General features: G+C 48.6%; 1 protein-coding gene across 2 annotated transcripts in view; it reads right to left on the reverse strand.

Annotated features, from left to right (window-relative positions):
* Positions 1–24,164, reverse strand: part of AK5 (adenylate kinase 5) — a 153,941-nt gene that overhangs the window by 121,258 nt on the left and 8,519 nt on the right. The window contains exons 3-5 of one of the 2 annotated variants that reach the window (XM_051999387.1): positions 20,277–20,372; positions 14,814–14,983; positions 14,583–14,696 (exon numbers count right to left, since the gene is read on the reverse strand). In XM_051999387.1, the coding sequence (XP_051855347.1) occupies positions 14,583–14,696; positions 14,814–14,983; positions 20,277–20,372 (380 nt within the window). Of the gene's footprint in view, positions 1–14,582; positions 14,697–14,813; positions 14,984–20,276; positions 20,445–24,164 lie in introns of both variants that reach the window. The other variant, XM_051999386.1, reaches the window with a different exon arrangement.

A 24,164-nucleotide genomic window follows, 5' to 3' on the forward strand; every position in this document is an offset into this window, starting at 1 on the left:
GGCCCACCAAGAGATTAGGCGGCAGGACACAAATTATCCTGTAGCACTTAGGCGCGAGTCACAGAAATGCAGTCAGAGAGCTTAGAATGGACTCCCATACTAGCCCAGAGTCCGAGATGCTGTGATCAGTCATCTCTGGGTTGTTCGGCTTCCTCACTACCCCACATTTGGTTATCTGCTCAGTCTCATTATTCCCGTCATCTCCCCAGCATCTCTAGATTCCTCTGGCACAGCCTCCAGCCTGGGTTGGACCTCTCGACTGGACTGGTTGATCTCCAGTGTTTGCTATCTCACTCTCCAAAGGCCTCCTTTAATGAGTTGCTCTGGTCTCTTCTTCCAGACTTAAAAGCCTGACTTCTCATTGCCCAAGCACCAACACTTACTTGCCCACCACTTGATGCTCTCCACAACCTGGATGCAGCCCATTTTTCTAGACTTATTTCATATCACTTTAATACATCACTTCACTTCATCCTAGAAAATGGACTGTTCCCCAGCTTCTGCTCCATCCATTCTGGGATGGATTTCCTCCAGGGTCTCTCTTCCCTTTTGATTTCTTGAAGTCCCTCTGAAAAGCCCCTTCTTCCATGAAGCCTTCCTTAATCAGTTGGAAAAGATTGCTCTTTCTCCTGATTTCTCCCAGCACATTTATGGATCTTACTTTTGCATTGTTTTCAAGTTCATGGCATCGGTATTTGTGTCTGTATCTTCTACATTCGATTAGATTGTAAGATCCTTAAAGACTTATTTCTATCTCATTTCTACTTTGGGTCTCTGGTATCTGCCATAGCACATCACGCATAATGGATGGGTAGAAAGCATTGATTCAGTGAAATTGTTTAATTGTTCTTCTGGACTGGGCATTCTTAACTGGGGCCCACAGATTGGGTCCACAGCAAGATTTCAGAGGGTCCCTGAATGTGGTGGGGAAAAACTGCATCTTTATTACACTGACCTTGAACTGAAATCTAGCACTTCCTTTGATCATGAACACAGGCAATAAACATAATTCTAAGTGGAGAGCCATTTGGCATCACCAGTGTGCCAGAGGTATTGATGAAACACAAAAAAGAAGTTAAGAACTTCTACTCTGTGTCATGCTCACAAACTATCTGGGGTCTGGGAGCCAGCTTCCAATGGCAGCTTTTCTCTTACCTCCCATGAGCCATTCTGACAATCAATTCTGGGTCTGCTGTCGCTAAATCATGGGTGCACCCAGGGGTCACTTTAAAAACTTTCTCAGTTGTCCAGTAGATTGATGTTTTGGACACTGGAAGGAGAAGCCCAAAATGTGAGGATCATAAATGAATATTTAGGCCTTTCACCTTGGCTTTGTGGAGATGAATGGTTCTCCAGACAAAAATGGGGCAGGTGAAGGAACCCATACTCCTGCTCCATTGGTTGGCTGCTGTCCCCATGCTGGAAGAGGACTGAACAATATCACTGTGCTAGGGTCAAGGTCCAGTGTGTCTGACTGTGATTGTTTAGACCAATACGGGCTTGGAAAACCCTGCCATGGATGAGACACAAGTAGTCCATATAGATTTGTGCTCTCTGAGGATCGCTTTAAGGAAGTATGGGTTTGAAAAAGAAAAGACCTAGGAAGGATATGGTGACTGCCTTCATGTATCTGAAGGTCAGTCGTGTGGAAGAAGCATAGACTAATCCTTCTTGGTCTCAAAGCAAAGTCTTGGAAACAATAGGTGGAAGTTTCAGGAGCTCCCTCCCCCAAGTGGGTGTGCTAACATCGGTGGCACCTGCCCCCCCAAGGCTGTTGTGATGATTAAATGAGATGATATAGGTGAAGCACTTTCCAACCACAAGTAAATCTGTTTATTTGTAAATATAAAGTTAAAGAGGTCTTACTGTGATTTTCTTGTCTTGCTCAATGTCTTTGATGGAAGTCAGAGAGAATCCATCCCTGATAAATCACTATTTCTCTGTTATTCTATCTTATGAATGTACCTTTATATTTAATCAGTCTTCTTCATACAAATCAATATTTTAAGAAATTTTTTCTCAGCAATGGGAATTGCACAAGTAGTAGATTTAAAATGGTGTTTTTAATCTTTTTATGTGCCACGGACCCCTTGGGCAGACAGCCCAGTAACCCCCTTGGATTCCTGTCTTAGAATAATGTTTTTAAATGCATAAAATCATATCTGAAGGATTGCAAAGGAAACCAAAAGTTAGTGGGGGAAAAGGGGTTTTTCTTTTCCTTTTTTATCCATATTTTTCAAACCTCCTGAAATTTATTCTTAAACCCCAAAGAAGTCCTTAGACCCTCAATAAAAAGCATCTGATTAAAAAAAAAAAACCTGTGATGGGGATTCCTCAAAGTGAAGAATTATACCCTGACTAATCCCCCTCTCTAATTTGTCCATTTTCTAAGTTCAGCTTCTACATTTTCCGTTAGATTTTTTTCCCATAGGTTATATCCCACTATGCGTTCAGAGGCTACTCTTTGCTGAACCTGATGAGAAGAGCATTTCAGACCCTCAGAAAATAACAACCCTTTTAATTGGGATTTATATTTTAGCAACTACCTAGGAGACTAAGACTGCAGTCGAGTCTGCATTTTCTCAAGGATCTGGCCTTTTCTCTTATAGACGTTAAGGAAATTGGGCTTGGAAATTAAGGAAGCTCAGCAATATGTGTTGGAGTGAGTCAGCATCAACAACCAGAAAAGGATTTTTAAAAATGGGAAAGCTTCCTCATAGCTACTCTTGGGAACAAAGTCATGTATACTTAGTTCAGTCAAAAATAGACATTCTTTTAAAAATTGAGGACCTACTGTGTGCAAAGTAGTGAAAAATGCAAAGAAAAATCCGACAATGTGTGTCTGCCAGGAATTTGTAATTTGGAGAAACTATCCAATTCAATTTAACCAACCTTGATCAATGGTCTCTGGTGTCAGAGGTGTGGCCTAAGGGATAAAGAGAAGGCCTTGGAGAAGTCCTGGGAGGATGGGACCTTTTAGAGTTCTGGTTCTCAGGGCACATCTGCATTTGTGGAGGAAATTTTCTTAGAGGAACATCATCCTCCAGGGTCACTACAATGAGTAGAAGGATCCCTGTCATTCACATTTGGGGCAGCCACTCACATTATCTATGTTCTATCCTGTTTTTATTTATTGTGCTAAATATTTAAGTATCCTATTAAATATTTCTCAAGTACTTTTCATCAGTCTGCAATATGGCTCACAGGCCCATATGTTGACACGTCTTCTGCAGCAAGAAAGTCATAGGTTTGGCCAAAAACAAATGTGTGGGATATTATGGTGAACACTGGGGATACACAGATGGAAAAATGCTCCAGTTCTTGCCCACAGTAAGCTTTTACTCTGCTGGAAGGAACACACAGTGTGCACAGATAAACATATGATGTCATCGGGTGTAATGATGTCCATGGGGAGAAGTCTGTCCCTGGAAGGACTGGGGAAGGCACCAGAGAGCTGGGCTCCAAGCCCTGTGTGACTGTGGATAGCATGTCGAGTCTGAGGGATGATCAGCAATCGTCACTGGCTAAAATCTAGAAGGAGGAGGATGAGTGGAATCACTAAAGCCAGGTTGGGGATGGCTGGAAATTCTAAGCTAACGAGATTCCATTTCATCCCATTGACAAAAGGTGGCTCCCGATAATTGTGAGCAGGGTAAGATGGTCAGGCCCATGCTTTACTAAGGTTATTTTGGTAGCTTATGTGAAAGGGCCCATTGGAAAGTCAAGCAGATGGAAGCAGAGAAGAGATAGAAGCAAAATGGAGAAGGACTTAAGAGAGTGACTGGATATGGAGGAGAGGAAAGAGTCAGTATGACTTGAAGGTTCAAGTTGAGATGACTGGGAGCATGGGGGGTGGAGGCTAACAGGAATAAGATTGGGAGGAGTGTTGGGGTACGGGGAGCTCAATTTGGGACCCTCCAGATGGAGATGTCTAATGAGCATGGGAGGGATGTAGCCCTAAATTAGACTTGGGGTCCATCCTTATAGAGATAATCATTAAAACTGCCAGAGTCCACAAGGTCACCAAGAAAGACTGCAGCAGGAAAAGAAATCCTAGAGGCTTGGGAAGATGCTCACACCTCAGAGACAGCAGGGAGACGATGCAGGGCAGAAGTCTGAGAGAAAGTCACATAGGAGGGAAGCCATATTTGGAAGCCACAGAAGGATGGTGATGGGGGCTGTGGAAAGGTCCAGGAAGGTGAGTCCCCAGAACAGGCCCCAGGCTTGGCAGCTAAGTGACCATTGAGGACCTCTGAGTCATCAGCTTCAGCCAAGTCACCAGACCAGAAGCTGGATTGCAAAGAGTTTCAGGGAAGTGGGGCTGAGTATAGACAGATCTTTCCAGCAGTACGGCAGTGGAAGTGAGGAGAGAGAAAGCTATTGTGAGGGACAGCAAGATTAAGGGCAGGACAGGGCAGGATGGATGGCCCAGTAGGGAAGGGACTGAAGATGGGTTGGCTATTGAGAGGGTTGGCCAAGAAACATTCTCCCAAGGTAGGAAGGGGATGGGTTCAAGGGCCCAAGTTAAGGCCAGACTGGTCTAGGAGGGGGCAGCTTTGTCCTCGGAGTGGGAAGCAAAGGTGGGGCCAGGGGAAGAGGCAGAAGTGGGGACCACGGGGCCAGAAGGGAGGGAGCTCTCAAATGAGAGCTGAGTGGGTATCTGCTGAGAGGGACGGGCTGGGGGAGTACAGTGCAGGAGGGAGGTGGTTGGAATAAGAGGTACCAGAGGTAAAGACAAAACTGAGGGTTAAATGGAAGGACTTGGTCCCAGTCCATGTGATCTGGGGACTTTCTCCAGCAGTATTTGGCTGCTACAAGAAGTGTCATTACCACGGGAGGAGGCCGTCCTTGGAAGTCCTCAGGTCCAGATGTCAGCAGCTGGCCGAGCCAGAGGGAGCTCCTGAGCCATGTGCTTTGTACTTAGCGATTTCTCTATTGCAGACACTCATTCTTTCAACATGGGAACTTTTTCTTTGTTTCTTTTCTTGTCTCCTTAAGGCTTATCTCAGGGCCTTTGATACCTTTTGGTTACATTGACTCACAGCTCTGGCAATCTTCAACGTCTCAGAGAAACTGCAGTGATATTGTGTAACCTTTTGAGTTAAGCTTGCCATTTAAAATTTATTACCAAACTAATTGCAATAAACTCCTGAGTAAGGAGCTCCTAGGAAACCTGGGCACACGTCTTAATCTTGGGTATTAAAATAATCAAGCTAAGAACAATCTCATTTATTTAGCTCTAATAGCTTTTCCTTCCTTACCATAGGCAAATAAAATGGCTAAACATTGTCCAAATCAATTTGCTATTTGACTTGGATTAAACAGCCAGAAAGAGAATAAGGTCACTGCTTTTCCATCGCATCTTTAATTGACCCGGCTCCTCGCCTTCTGCCCCCAAGAAAGCTGCAAAAAATATTCAAAGCATCTAGTCAACCCCAGGCTCAGGAAGCTGCAAAGGATCTTGGGGAGATCATTGCGTCTGGTGTGTCAGGAGCTTCTGATGCCATCCTGGGTAAAGGATCATCCAGCCTCTAGTTAAATACTACCCCCGAAGGGAGGCACTTATAATTATACTGTGCTCCCGTAAAACCTCAAAACATCCCTGCCAAGTCCGGGCTTCCCCATCCCATCCTCCTTTCTGGACCAATCTTTAGAAGTTGTCATGTGTCCAGCTTTCAGCCCATCCCTCTGGATGGCCACAATCTTTCTTAATCTAATGCCCAAAGTATTGGCTCTTCCTTCTGAGTTAGTTTCCTCCCCACCAGAAAAAGTCATACCCACGCTTTCTCTCTTCATCCAAAAACTGGGTCTTTCAGGACGTCATTAGGATGACAACGGCACATTCTCTTCAGCCTTTGAGAGTGGCTTGGAGGCCACCTAATTTGTGATGAGCCTGGGCGTGCTTTTCAATGTTGGCAGAAGATCGCAGAGAGGCTTCCTGAAGTCCACACCCACCTTTTCTCCGGCCTCCCTTTCATCCGCCAGCCTCGTCACACCACCAAAAAGGGAAATGGGGCTAGACTGGTCTGATTCATGGTGAACCTTCAATGGCCTTTATTGCGCTTTCATCAAGGCGCTTAAAATTGTCTTTTAAATACTGTGTTCTTTGATCTTGTCAGCAACTGACATCGTCCTAACTGGTCTGTAGTTTTCCAGTCTCTGCCTTTTGGAAAGCGGGACATTGTGTGGCCAACTCCAGGCTTCACCCGGGTGTCGTTTTCCACCTAAGATGCCCGCTTTGTTGAAAGGACCTGGGTCTTTTTATTATCCTCCATTCCCTCTTGTCTAAAGAACATTCTCCTTACTGAAGACTGAGCCAAAGAGGAATCAGAGATTTTTCCTTTCCAGTTTTCTCTTGCCACAACCCACTCTGCTCTACTCATCTCTTCCTTATTCAGCTCTGAACTCCCTCAATATTCAAATTTTCAAAGGCCGTTTTTGTTGTTCCCAGGCCTGGTTCCTTCGGACGTCAGGGCTGTCTCCTAGGCTCCTTGCGTTCTCCGGGCTTGCCCTTGGTTGGGTGACCTTCTGAGCATCTGTCGGGCAGTTTTCTATGAAGGGTCACTATTATTACGCTGCTGACCTGAGCTGATCCGGGCCCAACACTCTGGGCTCTGGCCAGCCCCTTTGCTTTCCTCTAGGTTGTGTTTTGAACGCCTTCTCAGTGGTAATGCTGAGATTCTGTAGGTCTCCAGAAAAGGAGAGCCAGGAGACTCTTTTAGCCCATAGTCTAGCACCCGAGGAGCAACCACAGCTTGTCATCCCCTCGCAGAATCTGCAGGACCAGGAAGCTCTCTGCTCGCTCACCGGCAGTATCTTTTGAAGCTCTCCACATCCAGCCATAGGTCTACACATGCTCATGTGTGAACACAGGCCTAAGGCCCAGTATCTGCCCAGTGACTGTGGCGTAGCACAGTCAGGGCTTCTGGGCCAGAATCAGCTTGGAGGAAACCCCCCTTGGCTCCTCCCCTCTCGGGCAGAGTTCTCCTTGGAAACCTCCCAATACGGCTCCCTCTCCAAGCCCACCAAGGGGGGTAAATAAACTCGAGCTCACCCAACGAGTCGGGCATCTCAGGCGAAAGGTAGCCTTGATTGCACTCACGGAAAAGGCAGGAAACACCGAGGACAATTCCCACGATGCCCTTTTCTCTCTGGAAGGCCCCGTGTTGCCGGCATCTGCTGTGCTCACCGCTGTGGCCTGGACTTGTCCGTTAGCAGAAATCACGGTCATTGTGGCGCTGCTTGACAATCCGCCAAACTCTTTACAGACCACGTCTGAATCTCGCGGCAGTCTCCGAAGACGGACCAACCAATCTGCCATCAGTAGGCGGCCCCAGCCCCTACCCTTCTGACCAGTCTCCCAGGCCTTCGAGGGACCGCCTAGGTCTTCAGACTTCCACGTTGAGGCTGGGAGTGGAGGATTGAGGGGCCCTCCTCGCACCCTGGACACATTACGTCAGCGGACAAAAGGCAAGTTTCTCCCTCTTTCTTCCCTGGGAGGCCAATTCTTCATTAATTTGCCCATAACTGAGGCTCAAAGAGGTGAAATGACTAGCCCAGGATCATATAGCTCCTAGTGGACATTGAACACTCTCCTTCATCGGCTACATCACATGAATCCAGGGCCGCTTGGGGTGCCAGGTGGTAGAATCCAGAGGACTTATCTTCTTGAGTGCAAATCTGATCTCAGACACTTCTAGCTGTGTGACAAGTCGCTTCTTCCTGTTTGCCTGTTTCCTCATTTATAAAATGAACTGGAGAAAGAAATGTGTCTTTACCAGGAAGACCACAAATGGGTCATAGTCAGACATGACTAAAGATGATTGAACAGCAACCACCTGCATCCCGGCTCTTTCAAAGAGACCTTTTAAGGAGTTAGTCAGCCCTTCGAGGGCAGAACAACTCAGCTCGTGAGTCAGCTCCGAAAAGAGGCCGTCTCCGATATCTCCAAACAGCAAAACAATGAGGGGCCGCCGGGGGAGGGAGAGGAGGGCCCGCCCTCCTGGGACAACTTCTTGTTTGTGGATGAGTTGCCAGCACCCTCCTAAACTCTGAAATTCCCAAATGATCCCCTTTTTCCCCTTAAAAGGCTCCAAATGGAGCTCAGCTAGAAGCACCCAACAGCTTATTAAATTCAACCGGCTTTTTACACTTTCTCCTTCAAAGAAGCACATGTTAAAGGGTTATAGTGGCAGCCTTGCACTCTGACATCCTAAATGACAAGAAATGCAGATTGGGAATTCATTATCCGGGCTGGGGGAGTGCGGACTCGGACGGGGGAGGGGCTTCCATCTGCCATGTCCAGGAGCCACCCCCTTTAAGCCTAAAGTTACAGGAGCAGCTCTCTGGGGCAGGGCTTGGGGGTTGGAAGAGACCTCTCCCCCCTCACCTCAGTCCCCCAGTTTTAATAATTAGGAAGAAATGATAAAATAAAGAATGCTTAAGAAGAGATTACTTATTAGGGCCACAGAGGAGGTGTCAGAGGCAGAATCTGAGACCAGACCCTCTTACTCTGGCTCTTTCCCGCTCCCATACTCAAGGATAAGCCCCCAATCTTCCCCCAATCACTTCTGATTTATTTTCCAGATTGAGAGCTAGTCTTGGTGGAGAGTAGAGCCCAGCCTCAAATGTTGACTCAGAACTGAGCAAATTGTTATCTCTCAGCTGGTGATGCACTGAAACCTGCCCTGGGGGAGGGAGATCCCCACACCAGAAAGAGCAGAGCGGTTTACATTTTAGCCTGGTGACAACTTTGGGGTAAAACATCATGGTCTCCCTGCCCCCACTGGTTCAGAGCCTCACTTCTTGTCCATGTCTCAGTCTTTACAATCAGCACTCACATGCTTGGGTCCACTTAAGTTATTCCCTCGCTCAGAAATAGTCAGTGGCTCCCTGGGACAAGTCTCATTGCTGGGCCTGGCTTTTGAGACCCTCCACAATCAAGTCTCATTTCTTACTGCTTCTTTTCAGTTTCCCTACTCCGGCCTTGTCCTAAAATTTTCCTGCCTTCTCAGCCCATCATTCCACAGTTTTGAACTGTAATTCCCACTCACCCCAAACAAACACACACAGAGCCCTTCATCTTCCTCTATGGCTTCCCTTGTCATGACCATTGGATGTGGTCCCTCCCTCCTTGACTACATGTTGCCTGTCTATCCCACTTCTCCTAGAGCAGCTACTCCACTATGTGTTCTATTTACCCTTCCTCAGCAAGAGAGCAAGTCTCCTGAGGAAGGACATTATTTTGCTTTTCTTTGTGGTTAAATATCTTGAAGATATTTTTCTTTTTTAAATATAAACTTGACAAACATCAACCAACATTTGCATATTCAAAAAAAGAAGCGGGTGAAACTACAAATCCCAAATTCCATACAGCTTGTTTTTTATAGACTCCTTTTTACCACACAAGTACCAATAGTGCCCTGCTTGTCTGGGTACTTTTCTGAACTTCCTTTCCTTTCTTTTATAATTTTTTCATTGCTGAGCTTTTCCTTTTTTGTTGTTGTTACCACCCCGCTTTCCACTTTCCTTCTCTCCTCACAATTTTGTATTCCATAAAAAACAAAAACAAACCCCCCAAACCTCCCTTTTAACAAACAAGCACAGTTAAGCAAAATAAAACATATGTTGGTCCTGTCTAAAAATGTAAGTCTCGTTCTGCGCCACCATACGCCTGCTTTTCTGACAAGACATGGGGAGCTTTGGTTGTCCCTAAGTTTTCTGAAAGTCAAGATATTCTCTCCATTGATTTCGAAGTTGTTTTCTTGTTCACTATTATCATTGTTTAAACTGCCCTCCTGCTTGCCTCAGTTAATCCAGACATAAGGTGGTGTCTTTTTCTTAGCTGGAGATTTTATTTGCTAGGAGGGACAGAAAAAAGAATTTTTTTGTGGAATTAAGAGAAAAAAAAATTCAAGTAAAAATTCTGAGACGACCAGCAAGAGGACAACCTCTCTCTAAGGCAACTGTAAATACCAAGGGCTGCAGAGCATTTTTCTCAACATCTAACTTGAATATAATAACTTTCAGGATTTTGGGAGCTGATTGCTAGAAACTCCAAGTGAAAGACCTGTTTTGGGGCAAGAGATATTGTACAATATATTTTCGTGTTATATGTGACCAAAGTGTAGATTTGGGGTTTTTCCATCTAAATAAGAGTGCGCTACTCATGAAAAGACACTAATGTGAGTCATTAGAAGGCAGCAAATAATAAGCTGCAGCAAGAGTTAGGGCTCAAAGAAACAAAATACAGGAAAAAGATCAGAGAAATGGATCCAGAAGCCAGGAGTCTTGGAGCTGGAGCTGAGAGCCGAGAGGGAAGGATGACTATGGATGTGGGGAGCTGATCTGATTGGAATAAAGTTCTACTGTTTGAAGGGGCTTATTGGAGGAAAGGAAAGTCCTCCACCCTGGCTGAAGAGCGGAGGCAGGGCTGTCTTGTTTTCTGCTGCCAGCTTGAGGGTGAAAGGAATTCTTCAGAGGACTTCCTATGTTGACCTTTTCTGCCCTTCATGGCTCAAGGGAGAAAACCCTTGAAACTTTTAGAGCAACCTGGGAAGATCTGCAGAGCCAGAGTTTAAGGTGGCTACGAAATCGGTTCTTGTTAGTTTATTACTACTTCCATGGCCTGAGAATAATAGATAAGAACTTTCCCTCCACAATAGAGAGAAGTTCAGGAGATGAGGAGGAGAGGGATACTCCGAGCTGTGCCCTAAAAGAGACCGTTCTGGCGTATAGGCTGGAGTCCTGAACTGCTCGCCAACGTGAATTTTCCTACTCGTTTCCCCACCTCCAAGCCCCCTGTGACACACACGTGTGCCTCAAATTTATGGGGAGAGCTGTTGTCTTGATGACCCCTGCTTTAGTATCTTATTGAATATATGTGTGGGTGTGCAGGTGTTTAATCCTTGCATCCCCAGCCCCGTGAGCTGCCTCACAACCTCCTGCTGGGTTTCTCGCAGCTGTGTCCTTCCCGAGGTACACGCAGCTTTGGGGGCGTGCCCGATCCACTTCCGAATGAAGCCTTTCCTTGGTGTCCATTGAGCCATTTTTGCTTCTGACTTCCTGGCAAATTGACCAAAGCGAGGCTCAATAAAGGTGGCAGGTCATTAAGAGGTTGTCCGAGTCTGTCAGAAAAGCACTGCCCAGAGAGCGAAGGGAGCCGTGCGACCTTTGCTGGCCGGACCGACACCTAGCCCTGGTTCACATGCTGAGCTCTGTCAGACACTTTACATTTTCTTGCATCTGGGAGCGGGCACAGGGGGCATTATTGCTTCATTTCCCAATGACTGGCTCGCAGTCACACAGGTAGCCAGCGAGGGAGTGGGGTTTGGGCTCATTCGCTCTATTTGAGGCACTGCCCTGGGAGCTCGGGTGCAAAACCCCAGAGGAGGAACAGTTGCTGCCCTCAAGGAGCCTCCATTCTCCTGGCAAATGGCAGATGTGCACAGAGCCGCTCTGCCAAGTTCCCCTGAGCCCAGCTCTTAGGCACTCTGGGCAGATGGCGCAATCGCCTTCCGGGTCTCTGAGGGGCCCCTGAAGAAGAGGGCCCTCCCACCCAAAGGACTCTTGTCTCTGCACAGAGCACGGGGGTACCCTTGCAGTATCTTGCTGGGGCAGCGGGTGAGCAGAAGGCAGGACTGGTTACTCTTTGCCCTCTCTGGCCACATGGCAATAACTCCCAGGTGACAGCCAGGGCAGGGAGGCTCAAACAGGGGAGACGGAGCCAGGCTTTCGGCTGCCTGTCCTGGGATTGCTTCTTTGCCTGATTCTAGATGGCTAATCCTGAGATGGAGTGAAATGGCAGAGTCCGAGGTCTGAGGCTCGCTCCCGGGGGAGCTCCCACAGGTTTCTCCTGTGCTCTCAGGAAAGATGCCCGTGGCCGTGAGCTCCGGCCTGGGCTGACAAGGTGGCTCCTTTGGGAGAAAGTATAACAACGTCTATTCAAAGACCTGCGAACTGCACTCGCTTCAGCCCCTTCTGGGTTGGATTCTGGCTCTCAGGCACTGGCCATCACGCTGGAGCCGTGCACTCCCGGGGGCTTCCTCCATCCGCCAAGCTCTTGCACCCCACAAGTTCCCTCCCTCTTGGACTGAGCTCCCTCAAGACCTCCCCGGGGGGATGGCCCAGCCCCCATGCTGCTTTTCTCTCCTGATCTGACAGCAGGCCCCCCTGAGGGCGTCCCCCTCCCTCAGCCTGACCCCGCCTTATCAAGCTTCCTTTTGTATGTGTGTGAGTAACTCACATTTTAACTCTGCCAAAAGTCTTTGACGTGGAACGAAGAGAAATGGGCCATTTTCTATCAGTCTTTTTTTTGGGGAAATCTCTGGTGCCTGAGGAAGCTTATGAATGACCTGAGGAAGATTGCCCAGGATGCCTCTGACATTGAGAAGAGACAATTGGACAAGAAGAATGGGTGAGCTGGAGCAAATCGAGAGCAGTGGAGGCATGAAGGAGGTGGAGAAGCCCCTCCCAAGAGAGGGGGAGACAGACGCTTCCCCAGCTTCTCTCAGGAGCAACCAGGAGGACTGGCCCGGGGCCCTACACTGTGCCCGGGAGGAGCTGGGCCAGGGGCTGCAGCCCCAGGAGAGTCCATGCTGGCCGGCTTGGAACTTTCTCTGGTTCGTGGCCCTTTGCCTGGTTCGTTCATCTGTTTAGATGGCATTTGGCCTCCCCTGAGCCAGGTGTGTAGCTGGCTGCTGTATACCAGAGACAACACAAGAAAAGACAGGGCAGGAGGAGGGCCGGACGCAGCAGTGAAGGAAGAGTAGCGGGTGGATCCCTTGCCCCATTATCAAAGCCCAGAGCTTTCCCTGGGGATTTATGGGAGAATGTGAACAAGAGCCACAGAAGATGTAGGGTACTGCTGGGCGTAACTTGCCCTGGTAAATGGCCCGCACCCATGATGCTCCAGTGAGATGTTAAAGTCTCTGCTAATAGCATGGGGCTCGGGACATGAAGAACAGAAGCTCTCATTATGGCCTCAGAGATGAAAAACTCTGTTATTTATGCTTTGCTGCTGAAAGGCAAGATCCTTGACATGGACATTGCATGTGAAGCCTTGTTTGTAGTGCCTATAATACAAATTAGACCCATCACTGACTGTTGTCAGAAACAAAAATCAGGTGTGATCGCAATGCCCCATCCGTGGAGAGAGAAGCAGCTCGTGATCAGATCAGTGCCGTTTCTCACACAGAAATAAAGGCCCAGGAGACCCGGAGTCATCACTATTTCATGGGCTTTTGATGGAATTCTGGAGCTTCTAATCTGTAGAATTTATGGCCAGGAGAAGATGGCGGCTGCAGCTGCCTCTTGGTGCTTTGAGCAGTAAGTGACAGCTCCCAGAGGGCCAGGGCCAGCTCTTAGGCACCTTTCAGCTCCTCCAGTTGTCTTTGTTAAATCTCTCTTAAATTTGAATTGGGCAAATGCTCCAACTCAGTCAAACAAGCAGTTCAAATAAAACCAGCACCCCATTTATCTGGGTCTTACTACCAAAAAGAAAGGAAGAAAGGAAGGAAGGAAGGAAGGTAGGAAGGAAGGAAGAAAAAGAAGGAAGGAAGGAAGAAAAAGAAGGAAGTAAGGAAGGGAAAGAAGGAAGGAAGGAAAACAAGGAAGGAAGGAAAGTAGGAAGGAAGGAAGGAAGGAAGGAAGGAAGGAAGGAAGGAAGGAAGGAAGGAAGGAAAACAAGGAAGGAAGGTAGGAAGGACGGAAAAAAAGAAGGAAGGAAGGAAGAAAGGAAGGAAGGAAGGAAGGAAGGAAAGAAGGAAGGGAAAGAAGGAAGGAAGGAAGAAAGGAAGGAAAGGGAGGAAGGAAGGGAGGGAGGGAAGAATAGGGAGGTAGGGAAGAATAGGGAGGTAGGGAAGAATAGGGAGGGAGGGAGGGAAGAATAAGGAGGGAGAGAGGGAAGAAAGAAAGGAAGGAAGGAAGGACGGAAGGAAGGAAGGAAGGAAGGAAGGAAGGAAGAAAGAAAGAAAGAAAGAAAGAAAGAAAGAAAGAAAGAAAGAAAGAAAGAAAGACAGACATTTGACTGGCTCTGAAGTAATGGCTCCTCAGCTCCCTTACTAAGATTATTATTTTGATATGATGTTGCACAGGTTTCTGCAAATTGAAATTTCTCTCAGTCACTGCCTCTGTGTCTGTCTCTTTGCCTCTCTCTCTCTGTCTCTCTCTATCTCTTTCTGTCTCTCTGCCTCTCTCTCTGTCTCTGTCTCTCTGTTTCTGTCTCTGTCTCTCTCTGACAATTCAGATAAGAGGACTTGCCTTTGATGAGTAAGAAACGCGGTGACTGAGACACGGCTAATTGTGGCGGGCGCCCTATTTCGGACGAGGCTCATTTAACGACGAGGCCATTTTTCTATCACAAGGAGATAAGAATCAGCAGAGAAATGTTTCGGGAGGAAGGTGAAAGGCGTCTGACTTCTGGCGGGCGGGAGGCCCTGGCTCCCACGGGTGGGTGGGTGGGGGCTGGCGCTGGCCCGTTTTGGAGCCCCGAGAGCCCGCGGGCTAGCCTGGGCGCGGAGCGCATTAGGCTCCTGCCAGAGCTCGGAAGGGCCGGCCTGGGAGCGGCAGAGCGCCTTCCTTACCTGGTCCTCGAAGGAGATTGCCTGTGCCACGTCCCGCGGAAAGCCGTCGATCACGATGCCCTCCTCGTCGGGCATCTGCATCAGCTTCTGCTTTATCTCCGTGATGGTGGTTTCCTGCGGGAAGAAAAGGGGGCCTTAGGCTGTGGCCCGGCCGGGGAGGGGCGCCCCGGAGCCGGGGTGGAGTGGGAGGCTGGAGCCCGGGAGGGGGGTGGGGAGGGGCGCCGCCCGTACCTGCGGGGCCAGTTCTCCCGTGGTGATGATTTTGGCGATGAGGCTCCACTTGCGGTTGCTGCTGGTGTTGTGGATCTTTTTCCTGAGCAGCTCTCCCACGGAAATGTACTCGAAGCCGAAGCGCTCAGCTATTTTCAAGCTCTGCGTCCCCTTCCCGCTTCCTGGGCCTCCTAGAGGGGGAGAACAAAGGACAGGGATGGTCACTCCCCCAAAAACGGCCCTGGGACTTTTCACACAGTCCCAGGAAGAGGCACACCTGGGGTAGGGCAACAGGACACTTTGCCCAGGGTGCTGAAACTTAACCAGTACTGACACCACCTATACCCCTTCTATGCAAGGCTCAGGGTCAGTGACAATAATAATTAGATAATGTGGGAAATCATCAGGTAGTCAGATTCTTCTCTGTTGCATCCTCCCTTCCCCCCCCCCCCCCCCTTGAGCTCTCCCCGGTTCCAGAGTCTCTTCCACAGGGACTCCAGGCTCCTGGAATCTCTGTTTATTTGTCTCAAACAGTTAATTTGAGGGAACATCTCCATGTGGTCCTGGAGGTCAGGGACTGTTTGATTTTTGGCTCTGGATCCGAAGTGCATTACAGAGTGACTGGAACACGAGGCATTCAGTAAGTGCTTATTGATTGCCTAACTGACTGACTGCCCGCCCCAGGATAGCTCTGCTCACAAAAGGCACAAAACCCACGGCTGCTTGATGGAGTCGGCAGCTCCATTTGCAGAATTGCTGGGAGGTCAGCATACCCCAGAGTGCACACCAAAGTGCAGACCGGGCAAGGGCACTGGTGGCCCCATCTGACCCTTCATGCTAGATGAGGGATTCGGGCAGCTCCATTGCCAGCCAGGAGCCTGTTCTATACAGTGCATTTGAAAAAATCCTTCACAGCCCTTTTAGGAATCGAGATGAGGAAAATAAGCCCCAAACCTGGATAGCTCTGGCCTGGAAAAATGGTCACAGCAGCATTCTGTGGTCTAGGGCCCAGGGGGGGCATTTCCCTATTTTTCTGCCAATAAATTGATGCCCACTATGGGCACACTGGACCTCTTGGGGCTGTTGGCTTCAAAATTTTAGGATAAAATGTTTTTCCGATTGTGTGTGTGAAAGAGAGAGAGACAGAGACAGAGGAAGACAGATACAGACACAGAGAGAAAGACAGAGACACAGAGAGAGACAGAGAAAGAGAGAGAATGAGAGACAGAGAAGAGACAGAGACAGAGAGAATAAAAAGCAGGAGTTTTATTGTTGCTATGACATATCCATACACACTCTATCTCTCTGTGTGTGTGTCTCTGTCTGTAAACCAAGAAGATGCTGCTTAAATCTGGACCTTATTGAATTCAGTGAATTCTGGTATCCTCCTCAATTCTCAGGAGGATTCTGTTCTGGGGGAAATGGGGGAGGGAACTTGGAACCTATTGTGCGCCAGGCCCAATTAAGGGCTTTACAAATATTTTCTCATTTGATTCTCCCCATAACAATGTGAGATAAGTTCTAAATCCAGAAAAAGGCCCCTTTATTCAGACATCATTCCATTTGTGCCTACTATTCTTCTAACTGAACAAGAATCATTTTTTTGGAACTCTGGGAAAAGAAACGGAGCCTTGCCAGGACTGTTTGTGGGTAATTCTAAAACAGTGATGGGATCAGCCACAAATGCCTTGGTCAACCCTCCCTCTCCCCACCCCAGTGAAAAATCACAATCTTGAATTTCTCTCTTGTCAACGAAACCCTTTTGGTTTGGAACAGGCCTTGTAATGCATTAGCGGCTACGTTGCCTCCAGTAGCTGAGGTGCCAAGTCTTGGTTGGTCTTTGGGGCAAACTGATTTGCCTGAAAAACAGAACCAAGAAGCTACAGTAAAGTCATGAAGATGGCTTTTTATTTTTGCACTTTAAGCTGTCTAATTAGTTTCAGTGTGCATTAATGAGGCACCTGCTATTTGAACAGCTCCACATTAGGTGGAGGAGAATGTGTGTACAAAGACCCAAATGAAGATATACTTGGCCTCATAGGGTTCCATTTCATAAAAATTAAATTTTCAGTTGATTTTTGTTTCTTGCTCTATTCTTAATCACACTTATTTATTCGTTCGTTCATTCTTCCGTTTAATAAGCATTCTAAAACTCCTACGATGGGCCAATGCATATGGTAAACATATGTAAAGATCCCCCCAAGGGGATTTTCAAGGAGTTTTCCTTCTTCGGGATAAACACAAATTGTAGGAATCCATAAATTCGGAGTAAATTAAAAATGACCCAATATTCATGCTTTATCAGTCGCCTGTGTAACCAAGAATGGAGACGTTTTCACAGAGAATAAACTTCAATTCCCAGGGTACTGACAAAATCCCAGCAAGGGGCAGCTCATGGGTGGCCACTGCAGACAACCTTCACTTGGACATTAATGATACCATTAAGTCAATGAGATGTCTCACCAGGTAAAAGGTGATTCATTGAAAATGCTTTGTTTTCCACTTATCTCTGGTGGAGATGAAGAAATAATTCTCGGTTAGACTTGACCTATGAAACGAGCTTTTCATGAATCATCTTTTCTTTGGCTTTTGGTTCTAAAAGGCTTAACCATCAGACAAAATCTCATTTTTAACAATAGAGGTTCATGATTCATCATATATTAATGGTTCTCATGAATTTCGTAATGTTTCCTAGTCTCTCATCCTACATTACTCTACTCATAAAGTCATAGTGATAGCTAGCTAGCTGGATGGGAGAGATTGCTAGATGTGAGAGATTGCCAGATATGAGAGACTGTCAGATGTAAGAGATAGCCAGATAGATTGAGAGATGATAGAGATAGGAGAGAGAACCAGAGAGACATGTATGTGTGTGTGTGTGTGTATACACATACACATATATGTATGTATGTATGTATGTATGTATGTATATAGTAGAAAGATGATAAATATAGGTAGGTAGTAGATAGATAACCAGACAGACAGTCAGACACACACACACACAGGAGAGAGAGATAGTAAATAGACAGATGGATAGATGCTAAACTGAGAGATGATAGAGATAAAATCAATAGCAGTTTCCTATTTTATTTCTGTTTGGAAAATGGAAATGTCCAGCATAACCTAGTTAATTGGACCTCGGATTCCTTGCTGCCTTCCTGTGTCAGTCAGAGAAAGGAGCAGCTGGTTCTGCCGTGTCCTGCGGGCAAGGTCAAAGGGAGTAGATGCCATGTAGCAAAGAAGTGAATCGAGTCTGGAGCTCAGGGAAATCTTTCCCACGATGAGAACAGCTTGAGGTGCTGCAGCTCAGCCCACATCTGAAGGTCTCCAGATGAAAAATCAAGGAGTCTTTTTCAGGCAGAGATTGCTCTGGATCGGAGGGCCCCTGGAGTGTCTCCCAATGAGAGGAGCTTCTGAGGTTGATGTCTTCTCGTTGTTCTGGCTGCGCTGCTCCAATCCCTTAGCAGCAGTTGGTTTTTTTCTTAAATGAACTCTATCAATCCCTTTGAAGACATTAAGGTTCTGAAGAGACATTTGTTTCCTTTCCTCTTATTAAGAAGTAGCAATATATCATTATTTGACTCTCTTCAGTTGCTCAAGAAATGTAATCTTCCTGTTTCTCTTGCCTTATTCTCCCTCCCTCCCAATGTCCCATCAGCTGTCAGGTCTGATAGATTCCACCTTTGCTATCTCTATCCTACATGCATGTGCCCTTCTCTTCTCTGACACTGTCCCCACCCCTCACCATCCATTCCAATGGCTTTCTAGTCAGTCTCTCAGTCCCTGGCTGTCTCCATACCCCTACCTTCCTCCACTCAGCTACCAAAAGCAAAGCTTGGCACATGAGGCTTCTCCCCTCCCCAGATACTCTCCATTGGCTCCCTATTACCTCCAGAATCCAACATAAAACCCTTGGTTTAATTTTGGGCCCTTCCTATCTGGCCTCCTCACACCTCCATACCCTGCAGATCCTCCTCCTTACAGCCTCCTGGATGCTACTCACCATCTCAGACTACACACTGGACAATTCCCTTGGCTATTCTCATGCCTGGAGCTCTCTTCTTTCTCTCATCTGCCTCTTTCCTTCCTTTAAGTCCCAACACACACCCACCCCGGCCCCCAAAGCCTCTCTGGAGTCCACCGAATCATCCTGTTTCCTACTCCTGTCTGTTTTATCCCAAATCTCTCTTGTATGTATAGAGTTGTTTACACATTATCAGCTATGTTGTGGGACTGCTTTTCCCTTTCTTTGTATCCCCAATGCTTAGCACAGAGGCTGGCCGGCATTTAGATATTCTAAATGCTCCTTGACGATTTTGACCGGGGTTCCTGGGTGCTGGAGCTGCTTCCTTCTAGAATTTTCAGCATTTCCCCCCACTGATGTGAGTTTTTGTTTTTCACCATGTCATTGCTGGGGCTTTTCTTTCTGGAATTTTTTCAGCAGGGGGACCAGCAGATTCTCTCTTTTCTTTGTCCAACAGTTCTAATAGATATGAGCAGTTTCCATTTGTAATCTTCTGAGATAGAATATCCAGGCTTTTTAAAAAAAATGATCTTTCCTCAGCCTGTTGTCCAAAGTAGTTGTTTTTGACATCAGAGCTCTTACTCCCCGCCTCCCCCCACCCCAGGTTGTGATTTTGTTCCCATATCCCTTGCTGTTGTATAGATACCTTGATTTTTATTTTGGTCTATTTTATTTTCAGGAGTTCTATTTCTTGGGTCAGATTTCCCACTTGTTCTTTCAAAGTCTTTATTCTCCTTCTAATTATTTCCCCCAGAGAGTCCTTTCATTTTTTGCATGTCTTGCTTAATTTCTTCTATGTATGAATAAGTTCTTGAGAACCCTCCATTTTCCCTCTGAATCTCAATGTCTGGTTGGCTATTTACTCCTTTTGGGAGGAGAAGCCCTAGGTTTGAAATACTTTTTTTAAAAAATCAGTTGTTATCTTCTATTATTTACTTCTCTTTCTGGGTTTTGTGGCTTTGTTCCCCCATCAGAGTCTGTCCCTGCCATGCTTTTAAGTGAGCTCATTGGTCTGATGTTGTACCCCTGGATCTGGGTTCCAATGGTGACCTCCACCTCCTCCCTTTGGCCTCTACCCCACCCCACCTCCCTTTCCAGGGGACCCTCTCTGGTATGTCAGGATAGAGTGTAGGGCCCTCCTCAGGGCTGGTCCATCCTCATCTGGGCCTGGACCCCTTCCATTATTTGTCATGTTTCTCCGAGCTTCGAGACTTTGTTGGACAGGCAGCCTTGCAGAACACCTGGGCCCTCTATACGGCATGGGGCCTGGCTTGGCCCATGGGCTTCTAGTGGCTGTTTTGGTGCAGTTCTGGGATGGAAGACCCAGAATATTCTACCTTTCATCCCTTTCTCACAACACATTGGCCACGCCCAACAAAGCAAGCTGCTGGAAGTCTTACTGCAATTCCGGGATCGATCTGACATTTGGGCCAATCCCTGGCTAGAGGGGGAGCTCTTACCTATGACCAGGATGACTTTGGGTCTGGCTCGGGCCGGATCAAAAACCTCGTACTCCTCAATGAGCTCGGCCGTCTCCGAAAGGTCGGTGTCACTTTCTATGGAGAATTGATGGATTGGAGGGAGCCGATCGTATCGCCGATAAGGAAAGTTGGCGTTTTCGGGCAGCACTGCAAGAAAGTAAGATCACCTTGAAACAGGAAGGAGGCGGCCGCTTACACAGTTCTCATCCGAGGCGAGAAGTTAGAGGGGATCTGAACAGAACATTGTGGAACTAGGGGAAGACCATCGGGGACTTATCCCCAGGCATCCTCTCACGTATCTGCGGCCGTGCCTTCTGAACGTGCTCCAAACCTGAAGCACTCTCCCTCCGCTTCGAATGCAGCTAAAATCCCACCTCCTGCAGGAAGTCCTCCCCAAGCCCTCTTACTTCCCTGGCTTCTTTCTGTTCATTGTCTCCTGTTTTCTCTGTAGAGAGCCTGGATGGTACATACGGATCTGCGCCATTTCCCTCCCCTTCCCCACGTTAGATTGTGAGCTTTGGTGGGCAGGGACGTCCTTTGCCCATTTCCGTAGCCCCAAAACTTAGGCCAGCGCTCGGCACTTTGTAAACGTTTATTGATTTGAAGTGAATGACTGGGCGCCCAAATTTAGTGGGCGTGCTGTCCCTGGCACTGACTTAATAGGGGAGCTAGGAAGGCGGGGGAGGGTCTACACAGATGCATCCCCCGCCCTCCCCCTCAGCCTTAGAGCTGCCCCGGCGCCCGGCTTTGGGCTGTAAGAGCTGCCCACGTGGAAGTCCCGCTCTTTGCCCTGGGGGTCAAAATGACAGCTCACGGTCCTTTGAATTAATTGATTGGTGAATTGCTTCCCTTAAAAGAATCCAAAAGCCTAATTGCTGTACCTCAGGGAGTCACACGTTTTTCTGAGATCACAGAAGGAGGCCCTGCTAACATGGGGGGACGGCAGGAATGAAAATCGATTAGGGGCTCACTGTGCTCTAGTTCTGTGTCCCAAAGAGCGTTGTCTCATATGCCTGCGGCTAGGAAACAACGTGGGCCGGACGCGGGGATGCAGAGATTCTGGGATGTGGGGTAGGGGTGGGGGGATTCGGGGTAGGGTGGGCCACGGGGACGCGAGGAGGCGGAGATTCTGGGACATAGAGGGGCGGGGTTCGGGGAGGTGGAGATTCTGGGACGAGGGGATTCGGGGTGGGGTGGACCGCCGAGTTCCGGGGCGAGTTTTTCCAATCTTCTTCGGGCTTTCCGCCTCCAGTCCCCGAGGGCAGAGGAGGCTCCCTCAGCTGAGGCAATCCCAGCTCTGGCCAGGAAAACGGCCGGATCCCAGGGTTCACCATTTCATGGATGATTTCTGGAAGTCTCTCTACTGGGACTGACGTAGGTGATAAGCCCGCTTATTCTTTTGATAATCAGTGTGGGGCTCATCGTGTCCATTGCCTTGCCCAGGGAAGATGGAAGCCGAAGGACACGCGGGCCCTCTCCTCTGGGAGCTTCCCCGGAATCCTATAATCACTGTGCAGCCCCTCTGGGCCACTGCTGGGGACAAGCCGAAGGAGGAGGAGAAGAGGACAATCATTTATGAAATGCCTACTGTGTGCCAGGCACTTAGACAGTGGATCCTCACAACCTCCCTGGAAGGGGGGTTACTGTTACTATCTCCATTTTACTGCTATTATTTCTGTTTAACAATGGAGGAAACTGAGGCAGGCAGCGGTGATGTGACCTGTCCTGTTTGAGAATAGATCTGAATTCCTGCTTCCTGGATCGCAGGGCCTCCAGAGGTCCGGACCTCAAGGAGTTCCCATTCTCCTACGAGGGGAGGACACACATTCAGACAAGGTCACTGGGAAGAGGAGAAAACAGCAAAGAAAGCTCCGGGGAAGAGAAGGGGAGAGCACCTTCGGGGGGATGGGGCAGCAGGGCTGGGGGAGCAGAATCCACAAATCGGCGGGGCCGTGGCTGTGTCCACGTGTGTCTCTGGGTGCGCTGAGTGTATCTGGGTTGTGTCCTGTTTGTGTTTATGTGCACGTACGTGTGGGTAAGGGAATGCTGTGCCTGACAGAGGAAGGGCAGCCTGGAACCTGAGCCGGCCGGACTGAGGCTCTCCCAGGAGAGGAAGCGATTCCCAGGCTTCAGAGGAGTTCACAGCATGGAAAAGGGCCCGGCCGGTCCGCCCAGTGCGGGGAGCGGGGCAGGAAGCCTCAAACGGGCACAAGAACAACACGACCAAGGGCCTGGTTCTCAGCTGTGTCTCCCGCCGTCTTCTGGCCCCAAAGCTGCTTTTCCCTCCTAGGCTCTGTGGGTCTAGTCCTCGTTCATGGGGCAGGACCTAGGATTTCTCCAGGAAGAGACTTCCCTCTGTGGCAGCTCCCTCCACAAGTGCTCATCGGCTACTCCTCTCTACCTGCCCATCTTGGAGGGCCGAAGAGGCTTTTCTCCAGGGCTGGCCCCCCACTTGCCTCCAGCAGCAGTCCCCGGTGAAAGCTAATAGTCTCCGGACATCTTCTCTGCCCGATGGAGAGTGGAAGTCCCTTCAGGAGGAGGCTCACACCTCGCTCTCCAGGGCCTCCAGGGGGCCTAGCCCAAGGGGAGCTTTGGGGCAGACAGCGGAGAGGTGGCTGAGTGGAGTAAGAAGAGACAGGTTTGGGGCCCACCCGAGTGAGGCTTCGAGCCTGCGGGTCCCTAAGGTTTCTGCCTCAATCTTCGGGGTCAGTGACCAGGAGGCAGGGGAGTCCTGGAGGGCTGGGCTGGAGGCAGACGTGGTGGATTGGAGTGACCCCGTGTACTCCCAGCATCCTGTTTTGTGGAGAGATGGCGCTTTGGCTTGGAGTTATTCTTGGGAAGCCGCTCGGCTTGTTTCTGCCTTAGCGTGCGGGGTGAAGCAAGTGCAAAAGCAGCGAGGGGCTCACCTGCGCTAGCAGACAGCCCGTGAGCGGTTCCCGGTCGGTCACTTTTTTATTTGAGAACCGTTGAGGTGACTTTTTAATCTGGCTCAGGACCACAGACGCAGCCCCCTCTCCCCTCTCAGGGGACAAGGAACATCCTCTGGGGCCGAGGGCGTGACCTGCCGGGATTTGTGCTTGGGAATTGGGGCTTCGGGAAGCCCCCCACCCCCACCCTGAGCATGAGAGCAATAGCAGGACTTGTCCTCCTTCTCTTGGGCTCCAGGAAAACTGGCTCGAGCAGGGAGCGAGCGATGCCATCTGTGGAAGAAGCAGCCTTGCCAAAGGAGACTCTGCTGCCACTAGATGATAAGTAATTTCATTTCAGAGGCACTTGCAAGGAGAGATGGCGTCTAGCTTCTTCTTCCCACCAGGAGCCGGGAGCCGGCCACAGTGGCAAAGTCCTGGTCGCAAGTCGGGATCCTGTAACCCAGAGTCATCAGGACCGGGCTGAAGGCGGGAGCTACTGGGCCCTATCAAATCAGAATCGCCCTCTAGGCTCTGCTTAAAGAAGTCTCTTTCCTTCATTCATTAGGAGACAGCCAGCGTTCGGTTGGACACAGGTTATTGCACAAAATGGCTTCTTTGTTACTCCTTCCTGAAGACAATTCTGGCAACGTTTTTGCATGAACGTCAGAAAAAATGTGAATTCTGCTAACAAGGGGAAGACCGCTAGGCAGCAGTTATCCATCTAACTTTAATTTTCAACGTTCAACAGCCTTAAGATCAAGAGAACCCCAGGACAGCTCCTGTTTCCCGAACATGGGCAGCGAACCCCCGATGGCGCCTGAAGACCAGGCTCATTGGACGTGCACAAAAGGGTTGCAATCTGCACCACTGGAGGGAAGATGCACTTAAAGGGGTTCAGTCTGTTGGGGCATTGGGATAACAAACTCATACTGAAGTCAACAAGAAAAAACTAGATTTT

The sequence above is a fragment of the Antechinus flavipes genome, chromosome 4 (assembly GCF_016432865.1).
Source record: "Antechinus flavipes isolate AdamAnt ecotype Samford, QLD, Australia chromosome 4, AdamAnt_v2, whole genome shotgun sequence".
Lineage (NCBI taxonomy): Eukaryota > Metazoa > Chordata > Mammalia > Dasyuromorphia > Dasyuridae > Antechinus > Antechinus flavipes.